At 41.4% G+C, this 21,290-nt stretch overlaps 1 protein-coding gene across 1 annotated transcript; it reads right to left on the bottom strand.

Moving 5' to 3' along the window:
* Nucleotides 1–15,796: 15,796 nt before the first annotated feature.
* On the bottom strand, nucleotides 15,797–17,035 carry LOC132869079 (craniofacial development protein 2-like). The gene has a single exon (XM_060902433.1). The coding sequence runs from the start codon at nucleotides 17,033–17,035 to the stop codon at nucleotides 15,797–15,799; it is 1,239 nt and encodes a 412-aa protein (XP_060758416.1).
* Nucleotides 17,036–21,290: the final 4,255 nt, after the last annotated feature.

Here is a 21,290-nt window from a genome sequence, read left to right as displayed (position 1 = left end):
TTAGCTTTGCAATGTTACTGCAATGTTCTGAAATAATCTGCAAGATTAAAGGTTTGATTCATAACTTTATCAGAATATTGTGTGAACGTTATTTTTGGAATGTTATTACAATAGTTAAAAAATATATCTCTTGTAATAATGTTTTAACTTATGTTAACAGAATGTTATTTTTGGAACATTCCTGCGATGTTCTAAAAACTGCCCAAAGCAGTCGTGGTTTAATTCACAATGTCATTATAATGTTGAAAGAATGTTATTTTTGGAATGTTACCTCAATGTTTTAAAAACATCTATAATAATAGTCTACTTCATGATATATTTAGAACATTGGATAAATGTTATTTTTGGAACATTTCTGCAATATTGTAAAACATTTGCTGTAATAATGGTTTGTTTCATAATGTATGTTTTTGATGGAATAAAGTAAAATTTTGATGGATTTTTTTTGAATATTATTGCAATATTTTAAAATCATCAGCTGTAATAATGACTTGCTTCACAGTGTTTTTAGAACGTTGCGGGAATGCTATTTTTGGAACGCTCCTGTAATGAGGTTTGCTTCACACCATTGAGAGAACGTTATTTTTATAACGTTTCTGCAATATTCGAAAACTATCTGGTGTAATAATGGTTTGCTTCACAGCATTGAGAGAACGTTATTTTTATAACGTTTCTGCAATATTTGAAAACCATCTGGTGTAATAATGGTTTGCTTCACAGCATTGAGAGAACGTTATTTTTATAACGTTTCTGCAATATTCGAAAACCATCTGGTGTAATAATGGTTTGCTTCACACCATTGAGAGAATGTTATTTTTATAACATTTCTGCAATATTCGAAAACCATCTGGTGTAATAATGGTTTGCTTCACAGCATTGAGAGAACGTTATTTTTATAACGTTTCTGCAATATTCGAAAACCATCTGGTGTAATAATGGTTTGCTTCACACCATTGAGAGAATGTTATTTTTATAACGTTTCTGCAATATTCGAAAACCATCTGGTATAATAATGGTTTGCTTCAGAGTGTATAAGAACATTGAGGGAACGTTACGTTTGGAACATTCCTACAATGTACTAAAAACATCTGCTTAACAATATTTTTTAGAACTTCTTTCTTCTTTCTGTCCTTCCTTCCTCTCATCATTTTCTTATCTGCTCTCCTATACCTTTTTGTCCACTCCTCTTCATTTTTATCTCCACTATTCTTTACGTTCTCTTTCTATTCTTCCTCTCCTGTACTTTTTTCTCCTCTCCACAATACAGAGTGTACCTTTTCTGTGGTGTATTATGGGATTTAGCAGAGTGAAGCTCTTTTCTCTGTCACTGTGTTTTGGTCTGTTCAGCAGTGTGAATGATTTTTATGTCCTCTGGCTGAATCTCTGCCGTCTCAGTGGCCACGCCAGGCTTTGTGCATTGGTCATGCAGGGAGAGAGCACCATGATGTGATATGTTATGCTACTGTACTGTATCGTATGCTATGCTACACTACATTATGGAAAGCTTTCCTGATTAGACTGAGAGAGCAAGCGGTAGATCTGCTCCACTCTCTTCTTCTTGTGTTGGCTTGAAATGGTAGATGCTCTCTCCCTCTCTCTCTCTCTCTGTTATGTCCTCAGGATAGAGGATTGCTCACCATCTCCCCTGTCTTTCTCCAGCTGCTCTCCAGTCTTAAGGCCCTGTTGGAGATGGATCTTTCCCCCCTTCATCTCCTGCTGCACAAAAAAAGAAGCAGTGTGTTAGTCGGATTGAAACAGAAAGGCACAAGAACAAGATCAAGACCACTGAACCTGCAGTGCTGTACAAAAGTCTTAGGCACACATGCAAAGAAATGCTGTAGACCAAAAATGGCTTTAAAAACTAATGAAATGTTTCAACGTTTAAAAAAAATACTATAAACACTAAGCAGTAAGCCATAATAAATGAAACAAAGTCAATATTTGGTGTGAGATGACCCTTTGCTTTAAAAAACAAGCATCATCAGGAGATGACATATCCCCTGGCCCCTAAATGAAACCTAGGCGGTTTTAAACGGGGGCCGGGGGGGCCAGTGCCCCTGTAAAATTGCTCCCGGCCCCTGTTGTGGACCCTGTGCTGAACAGAAAATAAGATTTATTAATTTTGACGTGCGCTGGCTCAAAGATCGGAACTGACATGACGGAGTGTTCTACACGGACTCCTTAAAGCGCTACACGCACACTGTTACCTGCAGCAGAAAGACCAGCAGCAGCGCGAATTGTAAACTTCGGATGTGAGCGATAACAGCTGTCACGTCCGAAGTTTTTTGATTGAAAAGCCATCAGATACAGTACCGTTGACACGTTTCACTGAGCCATATAAAGAAGTATTTTTTTGAGCTCTTTAGACTATGCAAATAGCTGTGGCACTCCCAGTGAGCTCTGCCTCTTGTGAGCGGAGTTTCTCCACTTTGAAACTGGTGAAGACCTACCTCCGATCCACCATTAGTGAGGAGCGTCTAAGCAATCTTGGTGTGCTCAGCATTGAATCCAGAAGGTCCAAGGCTTTGAACCTTGATGCATTTGTAGACCGTTTCTCAAGGAGTCACAATCGCAGAATGTTGTTGTTGTAGTGTTTCAGCCTGCTGTGAATGCTATAGGGTGATTCTGAGACCACTGTATGTGAATTTATTTTTTCTTTCTATTTTCCCCCCTACTGTACATAAAGAGTGAGATGATGACAGTGATTTAGATAAATATAGTGATTGTACATTCAAGTCTCATGCTGTGAAAAAGAAAATTCATTCATGCTGTGAATTTAAAGTGTCATTGTACAGATAAAAGGTTCATTGTATGCAAAAATAGAAATCTTATTTTACAAAAAAGAGAAACATGGTTTTAAGATTTATTGAGCACAATTTATTTTATGTTTAGGCTATTGAGACAGAATGTTTATCTCATTGTATTTATGCTCAATGTATTTTGTTTTGGTTTTAAATAAACTAAACAAAACATTTTGAACGCTTAAATATCGCCATGTTTTGTCCTTATGGAGATCTTGCATGTGACGTCACAGCCGATCCAGATTGTGACAGACGCCATCTTGTCGGTCAAACGCCATATTTCCACCTTCTACTTCTACTTCTGGTTCTACTTCTGCTTCTACTTCTACCTTTTCTTCTGGAAAAACTTACTATATACAATTCTACTACAACGGCTGCGGCTACAAGCTCTCCCTACCTGTGCACGCTTTTTATGTTTATTGTGTGTATTTTTGCGTGTTGTTCGTCTGTACCGGACTTCAATATCCACTACAACCGTATGGACTTACTGGACATGGGTTTCCAGCAGAAAATGACGGTTTGTAGTGATTTCCATCGCATGCACAACATTCCGGACGAGAAAAAAAAAAACATTCTGGACAAGATAGCGAGACCAGTGGGGTCTCCGTGGATTGTTATTGGAAGCAAAGCTAAGGAGGCGGTGTCGGGAGCGGAAGCGAGGCTGTAGAGCCGGCCTGTTGACTAAGCTCAGAAAACAGCCACTCAAACCTCCACTGCTAAGCCTCTACCTCTCCAACGCCAGGTAAACAAGACGGACGATTTGAAATTACAGCTGGAATTACCTTATTCTATTCTATAATCGGCTGGTCAGTGCTATACTCAATACTTAAGTGACTTACCCATCCAGTGAGGATTATTTTCTTGTTTACAAGATGCCACATCTGAGTCGCTGACAAATCCTGAATTTCTGTAAAGATAACTGTCCAGAGATTTATAAGCACGCAGTGCTTCACCACTGAACAGCGAGGGAAAGTTAATGAGGTAATCATACACATCCGGGTATTCCGCCTCTGGCAGTTCCATATCCACTGACACGGTCGTGAAAACTCCGTCCGGAAAGCCATAAGGGTCAATAATCTGTAGATCGTTTATTTTAGACATATATCTAGTTATCTGTTCATTAGAAAAATGAGCCGTGTAGTCCGTCGGTTGAAAATGATCCATTCTGTACACGAGTGCAGCAGTATTCAGCTGTGTTGTTGACCGACAAGATGGCGGCTGTGTACTTTCCGGTCACGTGACTGCAAGATCTCTATATGTGCCCCCCTGAAAAAACACTGGCCCCACCTCGGCCCCCCTAGTAATTTTGGTCTAGAACCGCCACTGTAAGAAACCCTGCTCTAATTTTTACTAAGTTGAATTGGTTGCCATGGAAATACAGGAAAAATAAAAATCACAGAAATCCCAAAATGTCAAAAAGCACAACTCCTCTAGGTCACTTAACTTAACTATGACTGTAACTGTGAGGTTACATGAAAAATTCCTAATAGTTTTTGAAGTATGCTCAGGAAACTAAAATGTTTACAGATGGACAGACAGACGGACAGAGTGATAGCTATATCCCCTCGCATTATATGCCGGGGACAGAATAAATAGTAGTCTCAGGTACAATGAGTGCAGTTTAATGCTGAAATAAGCTGTAGGTTTTACTGAGCATCTCATAGAATCATGCTGCGTTCATGTGCTATGGGAATTATGGTAAATACCAAACACCGACATGGAAAGCACACATGAACGCCCCCTCTTGTGGTATTTTCCACTGGGCAACTCGTAGAAAATTTTGATACGCGAGTTGCCGAGATGAGATGAACTTTAACCTTTTCAACATGGCGGCGAACGGTACAAGACTAGCTTATGAACCAAGAAAGAAGTGGTTTTCACCTACGGAAAGCTGACTCTCACCTTTTAAACGAGTCATATTATGTATATTATATTATTATAATATGTATATTATAGCCTAATACAAAATATTCTGTGGCTGTCCAAAGAACGCCAACAATGATCTAGATACTGGCTACACTCATTGTGGCTACAGCCAACTTTCCAAAAACTGCGTGGCATTCAGTGTGTTAAGAAAATCTCTACTTGTCATGATCAGGAAATATTCAGCATTTTTTGACTTTTGATAACTCATATTCCTGCTGCAGCTGATGAACAAGGCAATCTATAATTGTTTTAGCCAAATAACAGGCCTGATTCTGAATCTGGTCCACCATCTTTAATTTGTCAACAACAACAAAAGCATGTGAACACAACACACTGGTAAATACCACTTCCCAACTGGAAAATATCATCTTACCATAGCACATGAACGCAGCATCAGCCACAGTTCTTCCGGACACTTTGACTGTCACACTTGCTTCTTAATTTTGCACCAAAACCCAGCAGCCTTCATTATGTTTTCTTTTTTAATCTGAAAGCTGATGTCTTATGGAATGCTGCTCAGATGCAAACTTTTTTTTCTGTAATATTATTTTTGTGCTGGAAAACGAACGTTTGGGACTCAAAAATGTTTTTGTAATGTTTTGACACGATAATGTAGAAGTCATAAAATAGAAATCTATAACAAAGTTTGTATAAAAAAAATAGGGGGTCTAATACTTTTGCACAAAATAATTTACAACACAGCTGTTGAGAACAGAACAAGCACAAGATAGTCATCTCGCGCGAGCTCCAGCTTCACTGAATGTACACTACTGTTAGCTAGCTGTTAGCTATTTAGCTAGATGATACTTAGCCTCAAAAAAAAAAAAAAATCTAGTTATAAAGAACATTTGCAAGTAAGATTAACTCGAGCTACGTAGCTAAAAGCTAACTTCAGCAATAAAGAGAGTTTGCGGTTTATATACATAATGGAACTTTCTTAGCCATTTTTTTCCTTTTGTACTAAATTGAACAAACATGCTACTGTAGTTATCAAGAATGTTTGCAGCTAACACTAACTAGCCAGCCAGCTAGCTAAAAAGGTAATAACAGTGTCAAAAACAAAATAAAACAAAACAAAAACAGTGTGGTTTATATATTACTTTAGTTTACCGAGGATTTTGATTACGCTACATCTAAAAATTTAACAAATATGCGAGTTATCAAGAATGTTTGCAGGTAACACTAACTAGCCAGCTAGCTAGTGACTATAAAAAATAAAAAAAAAGGTTTGTGGTTTATATACTACTTTAGTTTACTGGGGATTTTGATTACACTACATCTAAAAAATGAACATGCTAGTTTGCAGCTAACACTAACCAGCCAGCTATCTCGCTATCAAGCTAATATTAGTGATAAAAAAAAAAAGTTTGTGGTTTATATGCTACTTTCTAAAACTACGAACTTACTGGGATTTTTTTTTTCTGTTTTGGACCAATATTAAAAACTAATCTAACATGCTAGCTATCAAGAACACCACTAACCAGTTTTCCTCTTCTCTCATTTTTCCTCCTCTCCTCATTCGGTTCTTCCTCTACCTTTTCTTCCTCTACCTATGGTAGTTAGGTCGCCTATTTTAGGTAATAATTTTGTAATACAATAATAAACAGTGTATACAATTATAGACAAAACAGTGAAAAAAAGCCTGCCTTTCATTTTCATTTTTGTTAGCTAGCTGGCGGTGGCACGGTGGTGTAGTGGTTAGCACTGTCGCCTCACAGCAAGAAGGTCCTGGGTTCGAGCCCTGTGGCCGGCGAGGGCCTTTCTATGTGGAGTTTGCATGTTGTCCGCGTGGGTTTGCTCCGGTTTCCCCCACAGTCCAAAGACATGCAGGTTAGGTTAACTGGTGACTCTAAATTGAGCGTAGGTGTGAATGTGAGTGTGAATGGTTGTCTGTGTCTATGTGTCAGCCCTGTGATGACCTGGTGACTTGTCCAGGGTGTACCCTGCCTCTCACCCATAGTCAGCTGGGATAAGCCTAGGTCACAACCGGACGTACGATTTCTTGGCCATGCGATTTTTGGCGTTTCCCAAATTGCTGCGTTTTTTTTTTTGTTCATGGAGAAAGACGCGCGTTGGCCGTAAGTTTGTCTTGCAACCTGAAAAAAACGTAAGTGCCCGTAGAGTTTGTTTGACATGACAAAGAACCTCTGCGGCCGGTCTGCAGCCAGTCTACGGCTCGAAAATCAGCACATCACACGCGCGCCCTCCATGCGTTTCTTGCGTTTTTTGCACGTAGACCGGCCGTAGGAGCACGTACGGCCGGTTGTGACCGAGGCTATAGGCTCCAGCTTGCCTGCGACCCTGTAGAACAGGATAAGCGGCTACAGATAATGGATGGATGGATGGATGGATGGATGGATGGATGGATGGATGGATGGATGGATAGCTAGCTGGCTAGGTAGCAGTTAAATAGTTAGCTAATGTTGACATTTCGATGGAAACAAATGCAGCTTTTGCTAATTGCTAACTGGGACAAGGTCAGCACAACACTGTTTTTGCATGTTCTTATGCTTTTTACAGCTTTAGTAAAGTTGGAATACTTATTTTAAAATGCATTTTAAACAATTTCAGGACTCATGGTGAAGACAAAGACAAGACCGAGACAAAATGGGCTTCAGGCGAAGAGTAGGATCAGGATACAGTGGTCTTATGGTACGTCTTCCAGTTTTCCTGGAAAGGAAGATGGAGGAAGAGGCAGAGAGAATGAAACACTTTCTTTAAGATACTGAACATCTTGCGTGTGTGATGATTTAGTCATCTCATCTCATTATCTGTAGCCGCTTTATCCTTCTACAGGGTCGCAGGCAAGCTGGAGCCTATCCCAGCTGACTACGGGCGAAAGGCGGGGTACACCCTGGACAAGTCACCAGGTCATCACAGGGCTGACACATAGACACAGACAACCATTCACACTCACATTCACACCTACGGTCAATTTAGAGTCACCAGTTAACCTAACCTGCATGTCTTTGGACTGTGGGGGAAACCGGAGCACCCAGAGGAAACCCACGCGGACACGGGGAGAACATGCAAACTTCGCACAGAAAGGCCCTCACCGGCCACAGGGCTCGAACTCGGACCTTCTTGCTGTGAGGCGACAGTGCTAACCACTACACCACCGTGCCACCATAATTTAAACTGTTGAATGATATAAAAATTCACCCCGTACAGCTATAGAGTGATAGCTATATAGACCCTTTTCAGTCACGTGACCTTCGTAAACGCGACCACCATTTTGGACATGTAGCGGACTTCGGCTCGAATTGGTTTGAATGCGAGGAAGGCGACAAACGGAGAACATACAAGAAAAAGGAGCGAGATGCAGAAAACACCTTCGCTATCCAGCGACGTAGGGCATTTACAGGGCGAGCAGAGGGAGAAATAACAACAGTAACGACACATTAGCAACACCGTACAGAAATAACAGTTTATGGCACAGACCCTTTCGGTTCTCGCTCATCTAGCTGCTACAATGACTGCTTAGACTGCAACAGTAATACCTAACACACATTTAAGTATCCGTCGTAAAGACGTGAAACTCATCGAGTGACGAGTGTGTTCATTGATAAGCTAACACAATCTAAAAGTAGACATACCATCACACTGCCCTGGCGCTGTGTACAGTTTACCTTCTATGGTTTGTGCACTCACTATTTGCCATTACTTTCTCCAACCGTTGTTACAGATTACAGGGAACGGCCTGGATTTAAGAGACAAATGCATGTTCCTCTTGTTTTGAACACTTATTTGTAGGCAGTGCTTAATTTGTAAAGTGGGAGGTCCCGGAGCACAGAGGATGAGCAGCTCCGGTGCGGAAGAGGAGAGGAGAGGAGAGGAGAGGGGAGAGGGGAGAAGGGGGGCGCGGCGCTGCGCTTATGGGCATGTTTTGTAATAACACTGCAAATTAAGTTCATCTGCAGATATTTTGTGGATGTCGTTTCATGAGAGAAATCACCAACAAGACAGATATCAAAATCAGACATTAACACTAAATAAACTTGCATTTTTTTATTTAATTATTATTATTATTTTTTTGTTACATAGTCAAAAGAGGTGTCGGATCACCGGATCCAGTGTAAATAGCTGCCGGAGCCAACGCCCGAGGTTCTGGAGCGCGCTCCGGCTTGCCCCCCTCAAATTAAGCGCTGTTTGTAGGACACTGCCTCTGATCTGTCCTACAGTCTACCAACAGCAAAGGAACACAACACTAGCTAATAGCTACTACAGAAGAACAAAGAGGTTACAATGGGTTATTTTAGCCTATTTGGTTACACACTCGCCGCCACAGAATGTTAACAGCAATGTAATGCCTTTTCTGGCTAATTTTATTCGTCTTACCTCCAACAAAGTGGTCACTACACAAGCGTTGGTATGCCGCTATCCATCTTCTCCGTCGGTCAGCATCTACCGGGATCCGATAAAATGATAACCCTTGCCTTGTTTGTTGATGGTTACTACATCCAGGTGCACAACAATATAGTGGCATGATGGAAGTCTTGCTGAAAATAAACACTTTCTTTGCTGCCGTTCCTCAATGTTGGCTGTGGTAAACTACTGGTAGTACACGTCCAAAATGGCGGCCGCGTTTGTCGTGACGTCACGTGAAAAGGGTCCATACTAGCTATACAGACCAGAACCGTTTTTTTTTTTTTGTATCAGGCTGTAAACATGTTTGTTTTCGTTGAAAAGTTGGACATTTTAACAAGGGGGTTTCTGGGAACTGACTCACTTTTGGGGTCAGCCTCAAGTGGCCCTTCAAAGAGCTGCAGATTTTAGCACTTCCCCATTGGCTTCACTTTTCAGGAGCGGAGGTTGCCACTTGGTGTCACTTCTTTGCTACGTAGCTATATTAGTCTTACGCTATCCTTGTAACATTCATATGCTAAACCTACATTTCTTTCTTTCTTTCTTTCTTTCTTTCTTTCTTTCTTTCTTTCTTTCTTTCTTTCTTTCTTTAAGCCTTTACTTTCTGCAAGCCTAAACCAGTAAAAGGTCAGATTACAGCAATGACAGGAAGATGGATGTATTTTTTAAGCCACCTCATAGCTAATCAGTGTGTTTTCGCCTTCTCTTTCACTCCCAACATTATTCCCATGGACAGAGTGCAGGCGGCTCCAGATGCTGGGTAAATATTACCCATGCCAGGCGACCGTGCCGGTTCACTGTTACTTTTTCGTGCTGATGCCTCGCTGCCTAATGAGTCACTCGGGACAGACGGTGATCTGAACCAGTGCCACTACTGAGGACAGGCAAGAAAAAGCATGCTAGGAGTATTTTTTTGTTGTGTGTGAACAAATGATTTAACATTAATATACTGCACAATACATATTTTAGCAAATCAGTAAAAAAAATACAAATAATACATCATACATTACACACTCTTGACACATAGAGAAAACCCATAGTCCTAAAATCTTCTATTAATAGTCACATCACGTGCAGAAGACTGCATACATACTGCAATCTTATCACGCTTCAAACTCCAAAAGTGTTGGAATGCCACAATATACGTGTAATAGCTTTAGTTTAAAACAAACAAATGAACCAGAAGTCTATTTGAAATCTACTGATTTCAAAATTTATGACACCCCTATACATCGTCCTGTCATAATTAACACATATTAAAAGGGGTCTCGGATTGTCTTGAGTTCACACCACACACTGTAAAAACATTCAAGTTGGTTTAACTTAGAAACAAAAGTTAACCTACTGCCTTAAAAACATGAGTAAACTTGAACTTTGAAAAGTTTTAAACTTGAGTTCCCCTTACAAGAAAGAAGTTTATTCGAGTGTGCTTCTCGTATACTTCTTTTAAACTAAAAATAAGAGAGTATGCTTTCAGTTGACTTTTTATTTACTTATCAGAGATATACTTAATAAAGTTATACATAAGTATACTTGGCTTATACTGAAAAGTATAGAGAAAAGTCTAAGTATATTAAACTTATACTTAAACTTTTGATCAAGAAATACTTAACAAAAGTGGAATAAAGTATTAAAATATTTGTGCCTGATGTTTAAGTGTACTTGCCCTGTAGTTGTGCTTATCCTTTTGATAGTCGCCTATAAAATACTTCTTTTTCACGCATATTGGTTTCTTTATGATATACAGCAGCATGTTTTAAATCCCATCTTTTAAACCTACATGTACCATAAGTTTGTGGTCAGCTCTGGGGTGGAAGAGCTTAAGAGTAAAGAGTGTTGGAACTTAAACTTATCTTTTATATACATACTTTTATTAACCCACAAAGAGACAGATAAAACATTTCTCTTATTTTATTAGCCAACAAATTTGAAAACAAAAGTGACAGACTTGAATCATACTGGCTGTCATTATACGCCATCACCAAAATACATCTGAATTTTTACAGTTTCATCAAAAAACAAGTCAAATTTCATTAAAGTTTTTTTTTTTAATTTCTCCTGAGTGGGATAATAATTTTTTTTTTCTTTAGAGCTTGGATGTCAATTTCAGTTGTCATTGCCATGTTTTTATACTTTGGCATTTAACACAATGTTGCTTTAGATTTTGATTTGTAAAGAAAATGAATAGGTTCTTAATCCTGAGTATCTGTTGTTATTTTGTGAATTCTTACCTTTATAACTTCATTGTAACTGAAGGTACAACACTTAAGTTGTCTACTGGTAGTGTGCATGAGGTAAGGGTTAGGGCTAGAAAACTAATAGTATACCTAAGTGTAATTGCAGTATACTTCAAAACTAAAACGTGGACTAGATGTATATAACCAGTAACTAATAGTACAGTATATTTCCAATATGCTATAAAGTATACTTTTATAAACTAAAAAGTGGACTAGAAGTATAAAACAAGTAAACTCATAGTATATTTCCAGTACACTATGAAGTATGCTTTTGTAAACTAAAGGGTGGACTACAAGTATAGAACTAGTAAACTATAAGTTTACTTTGGTATACTTGCAGTACAAAATAAAAAAAAATACTAGTTGTATACTCAGTTTACTTCTTTTAGACTTAAAATATACTGTTTATAAATGAAAAGTGTGCCAATTTAGTCCCAAGAAGTATTAGATTAGTTTACTTACGGTACAAGTATACTGTAAGTACATTGATATCAGTATACTTGGTATACAAAAGTATACTTAAGGAAATATACTTTAACTTTACTTAAGTATACTTAATAAAATTAACTTGAAGTATACTTCTTTTTGATAAGGGTCAATATCCAAAACTTGTCATGGTGATTAGAGTTAAAGAGAAGAAATAAGTTTACATAACATAACTCGTGTTTTTATTTTTACAGGTTTTCAGTCCAAATTCACATCCAGAGATTCCATTATATTATATTACAGACATTCTTATCCAGAGTGACATACGACGAGCACACACTGGGGGAGCAGCTGGGGGTTTGGTGCCTTGCTCATGGGCACTTCAGCGATGGATTTTTCCTGCCAGTCCAGGGACTTGAACCTGTGACCCTTTGGGCCCAAGGCTGCTTTGCTCACCTTTAAACCACAGCTGCCCCAAGGAGGACTCTTCTTCTTTCAGCTGTTCCTATTAGGGGTCACCACAGCGGATAATGTCCCTCCATCTCCTCCTGTCCTCCATATCTTCTTTTGTCACATCATGTCCTCCTTCACCATGTCCATAAATCTCATCTTTGGTCTTCCTCTTTTCCTTTTCCCTGGCAACTCCATTTCCAGCATTCTTTTCCCAATATACCTAAAAGGACCCTTAAGCAATCTAAAACTGAACAAACTGTTTAAAGCCAAGTCTTATTCTCTTGGAAGAGGCAACCAGGTTTGGGGTTAGAATATTTGTTACAAGTTAGTAGAATTCATAATGCCTTTAATGATCACAAATGCTCCTGAACCACCAGTGACGACACCCATAAATCATCGCTATACCGTACACCAACATTTCTTAAAGTGACCTTTGGGAGCTTTTCCTTGTATTTAATCCCAGTTTTGTAAACTTCCTGATGGTGTTTATGGCCATGAAACCTTTGGTCTTATCAAACCAATATCCATGAGTCCAACTGTCGTTCCAGTGGTGCTTGGTCCAGAAACTGGATTTTTGTCTGTTTTTTCTCAGCAAGAGCTTCTTTTCCAGACAGCCTGTCCAGGAGGCAAGAATCAACTGAAATGGTGATTTTTGGGATCTTCTTGCCTTACACATCCTCCTCCTTACTGTGCAAGGAGACCGTTGAATATTCACCCATTCCCAGACTTTACGGCTTGGACCAAATAAAATTGCCAATAAATATAGCTACAGGGTAAGTGTACATAATAAACTGGCAACCTAGTTCATTGCTCTTAGTGTTTACCAAATTGGTTCTCAGGATACGGAGCCCTTAAAGGGACTTATGTAAAAATTAAAAGTAAATAAATGAATAAATAGATATGATCTGGTGTGCACATGAAAGTATCTGAGAAAAGTCTGAACTCCATCAATATGATGAAGCATTTCTGACAGCTAAATGGCTGTACAGAGGGATATATACACGTTCATGAGAATGTGAAATGTACCAGAGGATATCATAAATCAACTAACAGATGGCAGGGGAGACCAAGTGAAGCAGTTAGTTTATATGCACGAGAAAGTATTTGGTGCACAATGGAAACCATTCAATAAACCCAGACACGCTACTACAATCCTGAAGAACATCCTTTCAGGAACCTGTCAAGGTTTTAATTACTGGGACAAATCCAAAGGGTTTATGTATTAATTAAAGCTCATTATAATAAATTATTACTATAAAAACAATGTACCAAGACTTGTATGGTGAATGGGGCGGTACGGTGGTGTAGTGGTTAACACTGTCACCTCACAGCAAGAAGGTCCTGAGTTAGAGCCCAGCAGCCGGCGAGGGCCTTTCTGTGTGGAGTTTGCATGTTCTCCCCATGTCTGTGTGGGTTTCCTCTGGGTGCTCCGATTTCCCCCACAATCCAAAGACATGCAGGTTAGGTGGCTCTAAATTGACTGTAGGTGTGAATGGTTGTTTGTCTCTGTGTCAGCCCTGTGATAACCTGGTGACTTGTCCAGGGTGTACCCTGCCTCTCGCCCACAGTCAGCTGGGATAGGCTCCAGCTTGCCTGCAACCCTGTAGAACAGGTTAAGCGGCTGCAGATGATGGATGGATGGCAAACACTCCACTAGAGTTGTAAGCAAGATCATGTAAACCGAGACCAAAGTGTATTGAGATCAAGATGAGACAAGACCAAGACTTTGAGAGGTTGAGATCAAGTCAAGACCAAGGCAGGATGAGACAGAGTCAAGACCAGGACCAGACCAGTGTGTGTGAAGGAAGGGAGAGAGGGGTGATGGCCATTAACAGGAAGACTTACTTACTTACTTAGGTCGCCCTCAGGCGAGCCGCCTGTACCACACTCCAGCATCCCCTGTCGGACATCATGGACCTCAGCTCGCCCAGAGAGATCACACCCGCGTCGGTCTTAAAGTTATCCACGCATGTCTTGATGGTCCTCCCTGGGTTCCGCTTACCATGAGCTGGTTCCCACAGCACAACCTTGTTTGCAGCCAGTTCCGGATGGCGATGACAATGGCCAGCAATCCCCATTCTCCTCGATGCTATTTTGTCAGTTAGAAGTGGTAGGTCCCCATAGAGAATGGTGTTTGGTACCCGGTCGTACCACTTCACATTGAGCACTGTGCGTAACATTCTTGTGTAGGTCCCATTCAGGGACTTTTCCATTTGCTTTGTCAATGTCCAGCATTCTGAGCCATATAGGAGAATTGTTTCCACTGTTGCTGTGAAGAACGTAAGCTTTACACTTTGAGATAAGCCAGAGTGCCACACTGCATTCATCCTATTCATTGCCTTCCATGCAAGTGCTTTTCTTATTTTCATGTCCTGCTCAGAGGACTTTACCCACGCTCCCAAGTATTTAAAATCGCTGACTTCTTTCAGATCGTGCCCTTCGCTGGTCTTCAAAGGGAGGCTTGGTTGAGGGATGTTCACAGTGATTATTTCAGGGTTTTTTTACATTTCGGTGGAGCCCTACCTTGCCACACTCTGTTTCCACGTTGTGAAGTAATTGCTTGGCCACTTCTATGGTGTTTGAAAGTAGGCAGATATCATCTGCAAAATCTAGGTCTGACAGGGTGACTGCGGGGATTCTATGAGAACGTCTTGGAGTGATTATAAACCCTAGATCCCTATCGTGGCAGTCAATGGCTTTTCTTAGCGCATAGTCCAGGACGATAACAAAAAGGTAGGGAGCAAGTGTATCCCCTTGTAGTACGCCAGCTTTTATTTCGAATTCTTCAGTTATTCCATCCGGTGAGATTACTTTTGCTCGTGTGTTGGTGTACATTTGCTCGATTGCATTGAGCAGTCGCGGTGGAATGCCATAGGCTTGCAGGATTTTAATCATTTTCCCTCTGTGTATGCTATCAAATGCCTTTCTAAAGTCTATGAAGATCATCACTACGGACAGGTTGTTCTTCTTAGTTTCTTCGATTATTCGATGAAGTGCTAGGATCTGATAAAGTGTAGATCAGCCCTGCCTAAATCCGTTCTGATTTGGTCTTAAGAATGAGTCAAGCTTGTCTCTTATGCGATTGAGGATCATCTTGTTCATGATCTTTGAAATGATGCACGTCATACTTATTCCACGGTAGTTATCGGTTGTAGAGAGATTTCCTGGTTTAGGGACTGGTCATATGTGCGAGAGTGACCACTGCTCAGGTCTAGACCCCTCCATCAATGCTCTGTTGCTAAAATCGAGTATGAATTCATCCAGATCACCATATTTAAGCACTTCGGGAGGAATGCCGTCCGGCCCGGCGCTCTTGTTATTCTTTAGTGCTCGCTTCACTCTCAGCAGCTCAGATTGTGTAAAAGGACCATCATCTATGCCTAGGTCGCTAAAGATTGCCTGTATACTTTCATCTTGATCGTCATTAATTTCAGGGACTTTGCCAAGAAGATCTCTGAAGTGGTTGTACCATGATGTTACTCTTTCTTCAGCATTTGCACCATATAGCTGGCCTTCTCTGCACTTCCTTCGTCCTGCCATCTCATTTACAACTTTCCATACCTCTCCATATCTAGCCTCTTCATGACACTATTCTATCCGTCTGCTCATTTCCTCCAGCTCTTGTTCTTTAATAAGATTGTATGTTTCGAAGAGTACTCTTTTGGCAAGGTTGAGCCTTTCTATGCTCTCTATTACTTCCTCGTTGAGGTTTTCACTTGCTTCAACTAGTTCCTGCCTTGCCACTAAAATCTCTGGGTGTTTTGACCTTGCGGATCTTTTTCTCTTCGCTTTCCTTGGAACAAGTTCTTCCATAGCTTCTTGGTTTACTTTGCAGAAACTTTCATAGCATTCAGTGATGTCTTCAATCTTGCTTAACTCTTGATATCTGTTACAGACCTTAAATGCGTACTTCTCTTGTAAAGTCGCATCCAACACAAAGGCACCCCAGTCATACTTAACTTGCTGTTTAGATTTTGACACTCTTAAACTTAGCTTTATTTTAGCAATGACAGCTTTGTGGTCTGATCCAACCATCTTGAAGGAGCTATAGGCTTCCGAGTTATGAATGGAATTTCTCCACTTTTTGCGTACTAGTACATAGTCCAACTGTCTCAGTGCCCCCGTTCCTCGATCCTTAAACGTCCAGAGCTTTCTACGCTTTTTGCAAAACTGTGTGTTCATTGCTAACAGGTCGTGCTCGGACATCAGCTCTACCAGGAGTTCCCCATTCCTATTTGTGGTGGAGTGGTATGGGAATGGAACATCCTCCTTGCCAATCCTAGTGTTAAAGTCTCCAAGGACTATGAGGAAGTTGTGAGTTGGGACACTTCGCAGGAGTGAGTGCAAATCATCGTAGAATTCTTCGGTTTCTTCAAGTGGGGCTGAGTTGGTGGGTGAGTACACTACAACCACAGTTGTTATTGGATTACTCTCAAATTCAGCCAGGAGGATTCGTTTGGAGTGTCTTTCTGTTCTGCGTAGAGCTTTACGTGCCTTAGTGCTAATAATCAGACCTACTCCCCCTACCGATGCCTGCATGTCATTTCTCCATGCTGAGGAAACTATAAGATATCTGCTTTCAACTCTCTCCATCTCTATTATTTCTGCATCCTCGAGCACTTTGCGATGTTCTTGTACTCTCATTATATCGATTTGACATTTCTCTACGCAGTGTACAAGTTCTAGTACTCTTGCTTCTTCACGTAAGGTGTTTGCATTGAAACTTGCCACGTGTAGAGTCTTTCTGCAACATAGAAGAGCATTGGACCTTCTGTTGCCATCCAACATCCCCCTCCCATTTGGGTTTAAGGAGATATCTTCATCCATCTCAACTATCATTGGGCCATCAGAACTGTCCACTCTATTTACATTTCGATTGTAATTATCCTTTTCCATTACTGTTGTGTGATACATTTGACTTGACAATGCTAATAATCACCGCGGGCGCAACTCCACTCGGTGATAAGCAGATTGCTCTGGATACTCAGCCATAGGACACTATTCAAAAGAGTTCATACCAGGGTCCACCGGTAGTTACAATTTTTACAGGCCTATTACCAAACCCCCAACCTGGAGGACCAGGTGTTGCAACTTGTCTGGACTTTCCCCTAGTACCTGCCCAGCAAGGTAGAACCTGCCAGGGACCTAGGTCCCAACTGGTATAGCTATTAGGATCATCAAGCCACACAAACTTCCCCACCACTTTAAGGCGCAACACTTAGGGAAGAACAAGTGGTTAACAGGAAGAAAAAAATTCAAATTAGCAATGAATCACATAACTGGCCACAACTGAAACAGGAAGTTTTACATCCAATCACAGTAACAATGTTCACAAATAAATCAGCTAATTTAGCCCCTCATTTCACCGAGTACGATCTGGAAAAATCGCTCGCGACTATGATCGCAGCTATGTTTTCCCGCAGTCGCGGGCAAAATCCATGTGACCTAAACCCATTATTTTCTGTGTATGTTCTATGTTCGATGTTCTCGTTCGACCTTCGATGTGTACGCTCTACCTGCGTCCTATACGCTCTGTAGACGCTTTACATACGCTCTACTTGCGTCTATCCACTCGATCTGATGCGATCTTAACACGACCAGGGCTCGTTCTGTTCGACCAATCTGCGACATAGCCTCGATCTCTCGGCGATCTATCCTCGCAAGTGCGCGACCTCAGCCGATCAAGGCTCAATCTTGGCCGATCTAGCTACGTATGAGTTGCAACGTACCCTTGATCAATACGATTTAGCCTGCGATATAAACGTTCTAGCCTCGCTCGGTATGCTCAATTCTCGATCTTTTCTAGACAGATTCTCGCCTGAGCTATGCGCAAATTTGTCACGGTCGCCCAGATTTGCGTGCGACCCACTGTGACTGTATAAAAACCCGATCACCTGATCGGTGGCCGACCATCAGTTTTTGACCAGCCTCCGAAGGGACAACATGGACCCAATCACTCTGCATCATGCTATTGAGCCCTATTTATATGACGTTCAGTAGGCGTAGCTTAATCGGATTAGGCGAAGATAGGTCGCAACTTAAGCGATGGTCGATCTTTATTGGTTGAAGTAGGTCGCACCTTAATCCTCTTTATGTGCCCTATTTATGCGCCCTATTTATATGACATTCAGTACGCATAGCTTTAATAGGATTAGGCGAAGGTAGGTCGCAACTTAAGCGATGGTCAATCTTTATTGGTTGAAGTAGGTCGCACCTTAATCCTCTTTAGAATCCAATCGTGCCCATGGGAAGAATAGGGAGCGTACGGGTCTAGGGAAGGTCTGGGACAGGTTGCGTGGAGCGAGGCTTGATCGCAAAAGAGTGAAGCTAGATCGCACGGATCGAGTGAGTGTCGAGGACGGGCTGAGCAGCACAACCATGCGCGCAATGAGTTCTCACTCGAGAAGACTGAGCATCGCTCATCCCCGTTCTAGCCTTGATTGTCTCTTGACCAATGCATCCTTTCCTCAACCTTGTTCACTCTTTCGATGCTCTCTGTGCGACTTTTAGGTCGAGGCTCAGTTTTTTGACATGTCAAAAAACCGAGCTACGATCTCTTTGTCTGGGAGACCATTCCTCGACCATGTGCAACCACAGAAGACCAAGGCGTGACCAACCCTCGGTCAACCGTCGACTGTGTACGACCTGCGGCGACCAAGCCAAGCTCTGAGATTGCAGCTCGGTCTTCCGGGAAGATTTCTCGGTGAAATGACCCCCTTAGTGAAATCCCCACAGTTGTGGTCTTGAAATAAAATCTAGAGCCCTCCATGTCTGAAACTGAGACAAGATCGAGTAAAAATGTGATCAATTCCGAGATGAGACCTTCAAAAAGTAGTCTTGAGACCGGGCACGGCACTCCACTCAAAGAGATAAAATATACCGTGTTCCTTAATACGTTGCAGTTTTCTGCAAGCAGATGTATGTTTAACGTTTTTGGAAGGAGTCTTCAGTGTCAGCGTGTCAGGAGTGCAGTGGATCTAATGGCAGTGAGAAGTTTTATTCAAACTCAGGCAGACTGGTCCAAAATGTGAGGGGAAAAAACCCTGTCAAAAAACAGGCAAAGGTCAGGCAATCAGCAAATAGTGTGAACCAGGCAAAATTCAAACTCCAGGAAACAAAGCAAAACAAGATTAAAAAAAAAAAAACAACAGACTATCAATCATAACGCAAATTCTTCATAAGTCAGGTAAAGACACACTGAGCATTACTTGACAAAGAGGGTTGGTATGGAGTCTCCTTATAAATGGTGTGTGCATAACTGGAAACAGGTGTGTGCAGTCAATCATCAAGTGACTGTGAGCGTGCAGGTGTGTGTGTGCATTGGGAGCAGTAGTCCATGGCAGCCATGTTTGAAGCCTGTGGTGTATTCTGGGAAGTGGAGTTCTGGGTGGATTCCGGTGACATTCAGCATGACATGGTGCTTAGTAACAGTCATAGATACGGTACAGCTGTAACTTTAACTTTTCCACCATGAAAACGTTTTCAGGACAGGAGTTTGTGTTTTGCTTTTTCTCAGTAAGAAAGTGTCATTTATTTTGTCTTAACTTCAAGAAATGATAAAAGAGAAGCTGGTGAGGGAGTGTAACTGAGAACAAGAACTAACTTGTTGGATGGATGTTCGACAACGTTATACGTGACTATAAATGAGTAAAAAAGTATGACGTTGTAATACTTTAACAAATAAAAATCATAAGTGTTGACAAATTGCAGTAGTGTAAAAGAAATAAAACACTTCGGGGTATGTCGGGTTGCATGGCACCACCCTAGTGTTCATTATTTTATTCCTTGCTTGTAAAATTAATTTACTGCAAATCAAATTTTCATTTTTAAATGGTCAGTGACTGTTTCAGTGACTCCTCATCAACTAAACAGTGATTGATGTAAATTATATTGTATGTATAAACAGTATAGAAGGGAACAGGAAATCGGCACGGTGGTCCAGTGGTTACCGCTGTCGCCAAACAGCAAGAAGGTTCTGGGTTTGAATCTCACCGTTCTATGTGGGGTTTGCATGCTGTCTGTGTGGGTTTCCTCCAGGTGCTCCAGTTTCCCCCACAGTTAAGCCTAGGTCACACCCGGACGTACGATTTTTTGGCCGTGCGATTTTTGGCGTTTCCCAAATCGCTGCGATTTTTTTTTGTTCGTGGAGAAAGACGCACGTTGGCCGTAAGTTTGTCTTGCAACCTGAAAAAAATTTAAGCGCCCGTAGAGTTTGTTTGACATGACAAAAAACCTCTGCGGCCGGTCTGCGGCCAGTCTACGGCTCGAAAATCAGCACGTCACACGCGCGCCCTCCGTGCATTTCTTGCATTTTTTGCACGTAGACCGGCCGTAGGAGCACGTACGGCCGGTTGTGACCGAGGCATTAGGTAAAATTCCCAGCCACTGGAGTTGCACAAGCCAATGCATACTTAGTGCTGGTCCCAAGCCCAGATAGACTGGGGGGGGGGGGGGGGTTGCATCAGGAAGGGCATTGGGTGCAAAACCTTTGCCAAATCAAATATGCAGAACAGACCCACTATGGTGACTCCTAACGGAAGCAGCTGGAAGAAGAACACAAGGGATCAGAAAATCTCATGTCAAATGCAATACACCTTGGCTGTGTAATAAAATCATTCCAGCTGAGCATTCTGGGATGTGTAGAGAGTGTAGTTTGATGTGTACTGATAAATCGTTTGTTGTCATTTGGGAGTCACGACTTTCTGTAAAACAAGTATGGTGACAAGAGGCCTCGGGGGGAATTTGCTTTTCAGAACTAGCATTAGCAGAGGGTCAGAAAAATCACGCTCACGCTGGAGGGTTTGTGTGTGTGTATATGCTGGGGGAAAAGGGGTCAGGACTTTACCCTTGACTGTGATGAGATGGAGAAGACACTCTCCCTTTTGTGTATTCTCTCTCTCTCTCTCTCTCTCTCTCTCTCTCTCTCTCTCGCTGGTCTGTGGACTGATCTGAGTTGTGGCTGGTGATTAAAAAAGGGGCCGGTTATTTTATTTGCCCTGTAATTTATGCTTGATGGGTTTGCAATCTGCAGCAATCTATCATCTTCATCATCACTGTCGCAGCATTTAATCTTTCCTAGCTG

Source organism: Neoarius graeffei, chromosome 20, assembly GCF_027579695.1.
Source record: "Neoarius graeffei isolate fNeoGra1 chromosome 20, fNeoGra1.pri, whole genome shotgun sequence".
Classification (NCBI taxonomy): Eukaryota; Metazoa; Chordata; class Actinopteri; order Siluriformes; family Ariidae; genus Neoarius; species Neoarius graeffei.
The sequence above is the reverse complement of the archived record's forward strand: the minus strand, read 5'-3'. Positions and strand labels throughout refer to the sequence as shown.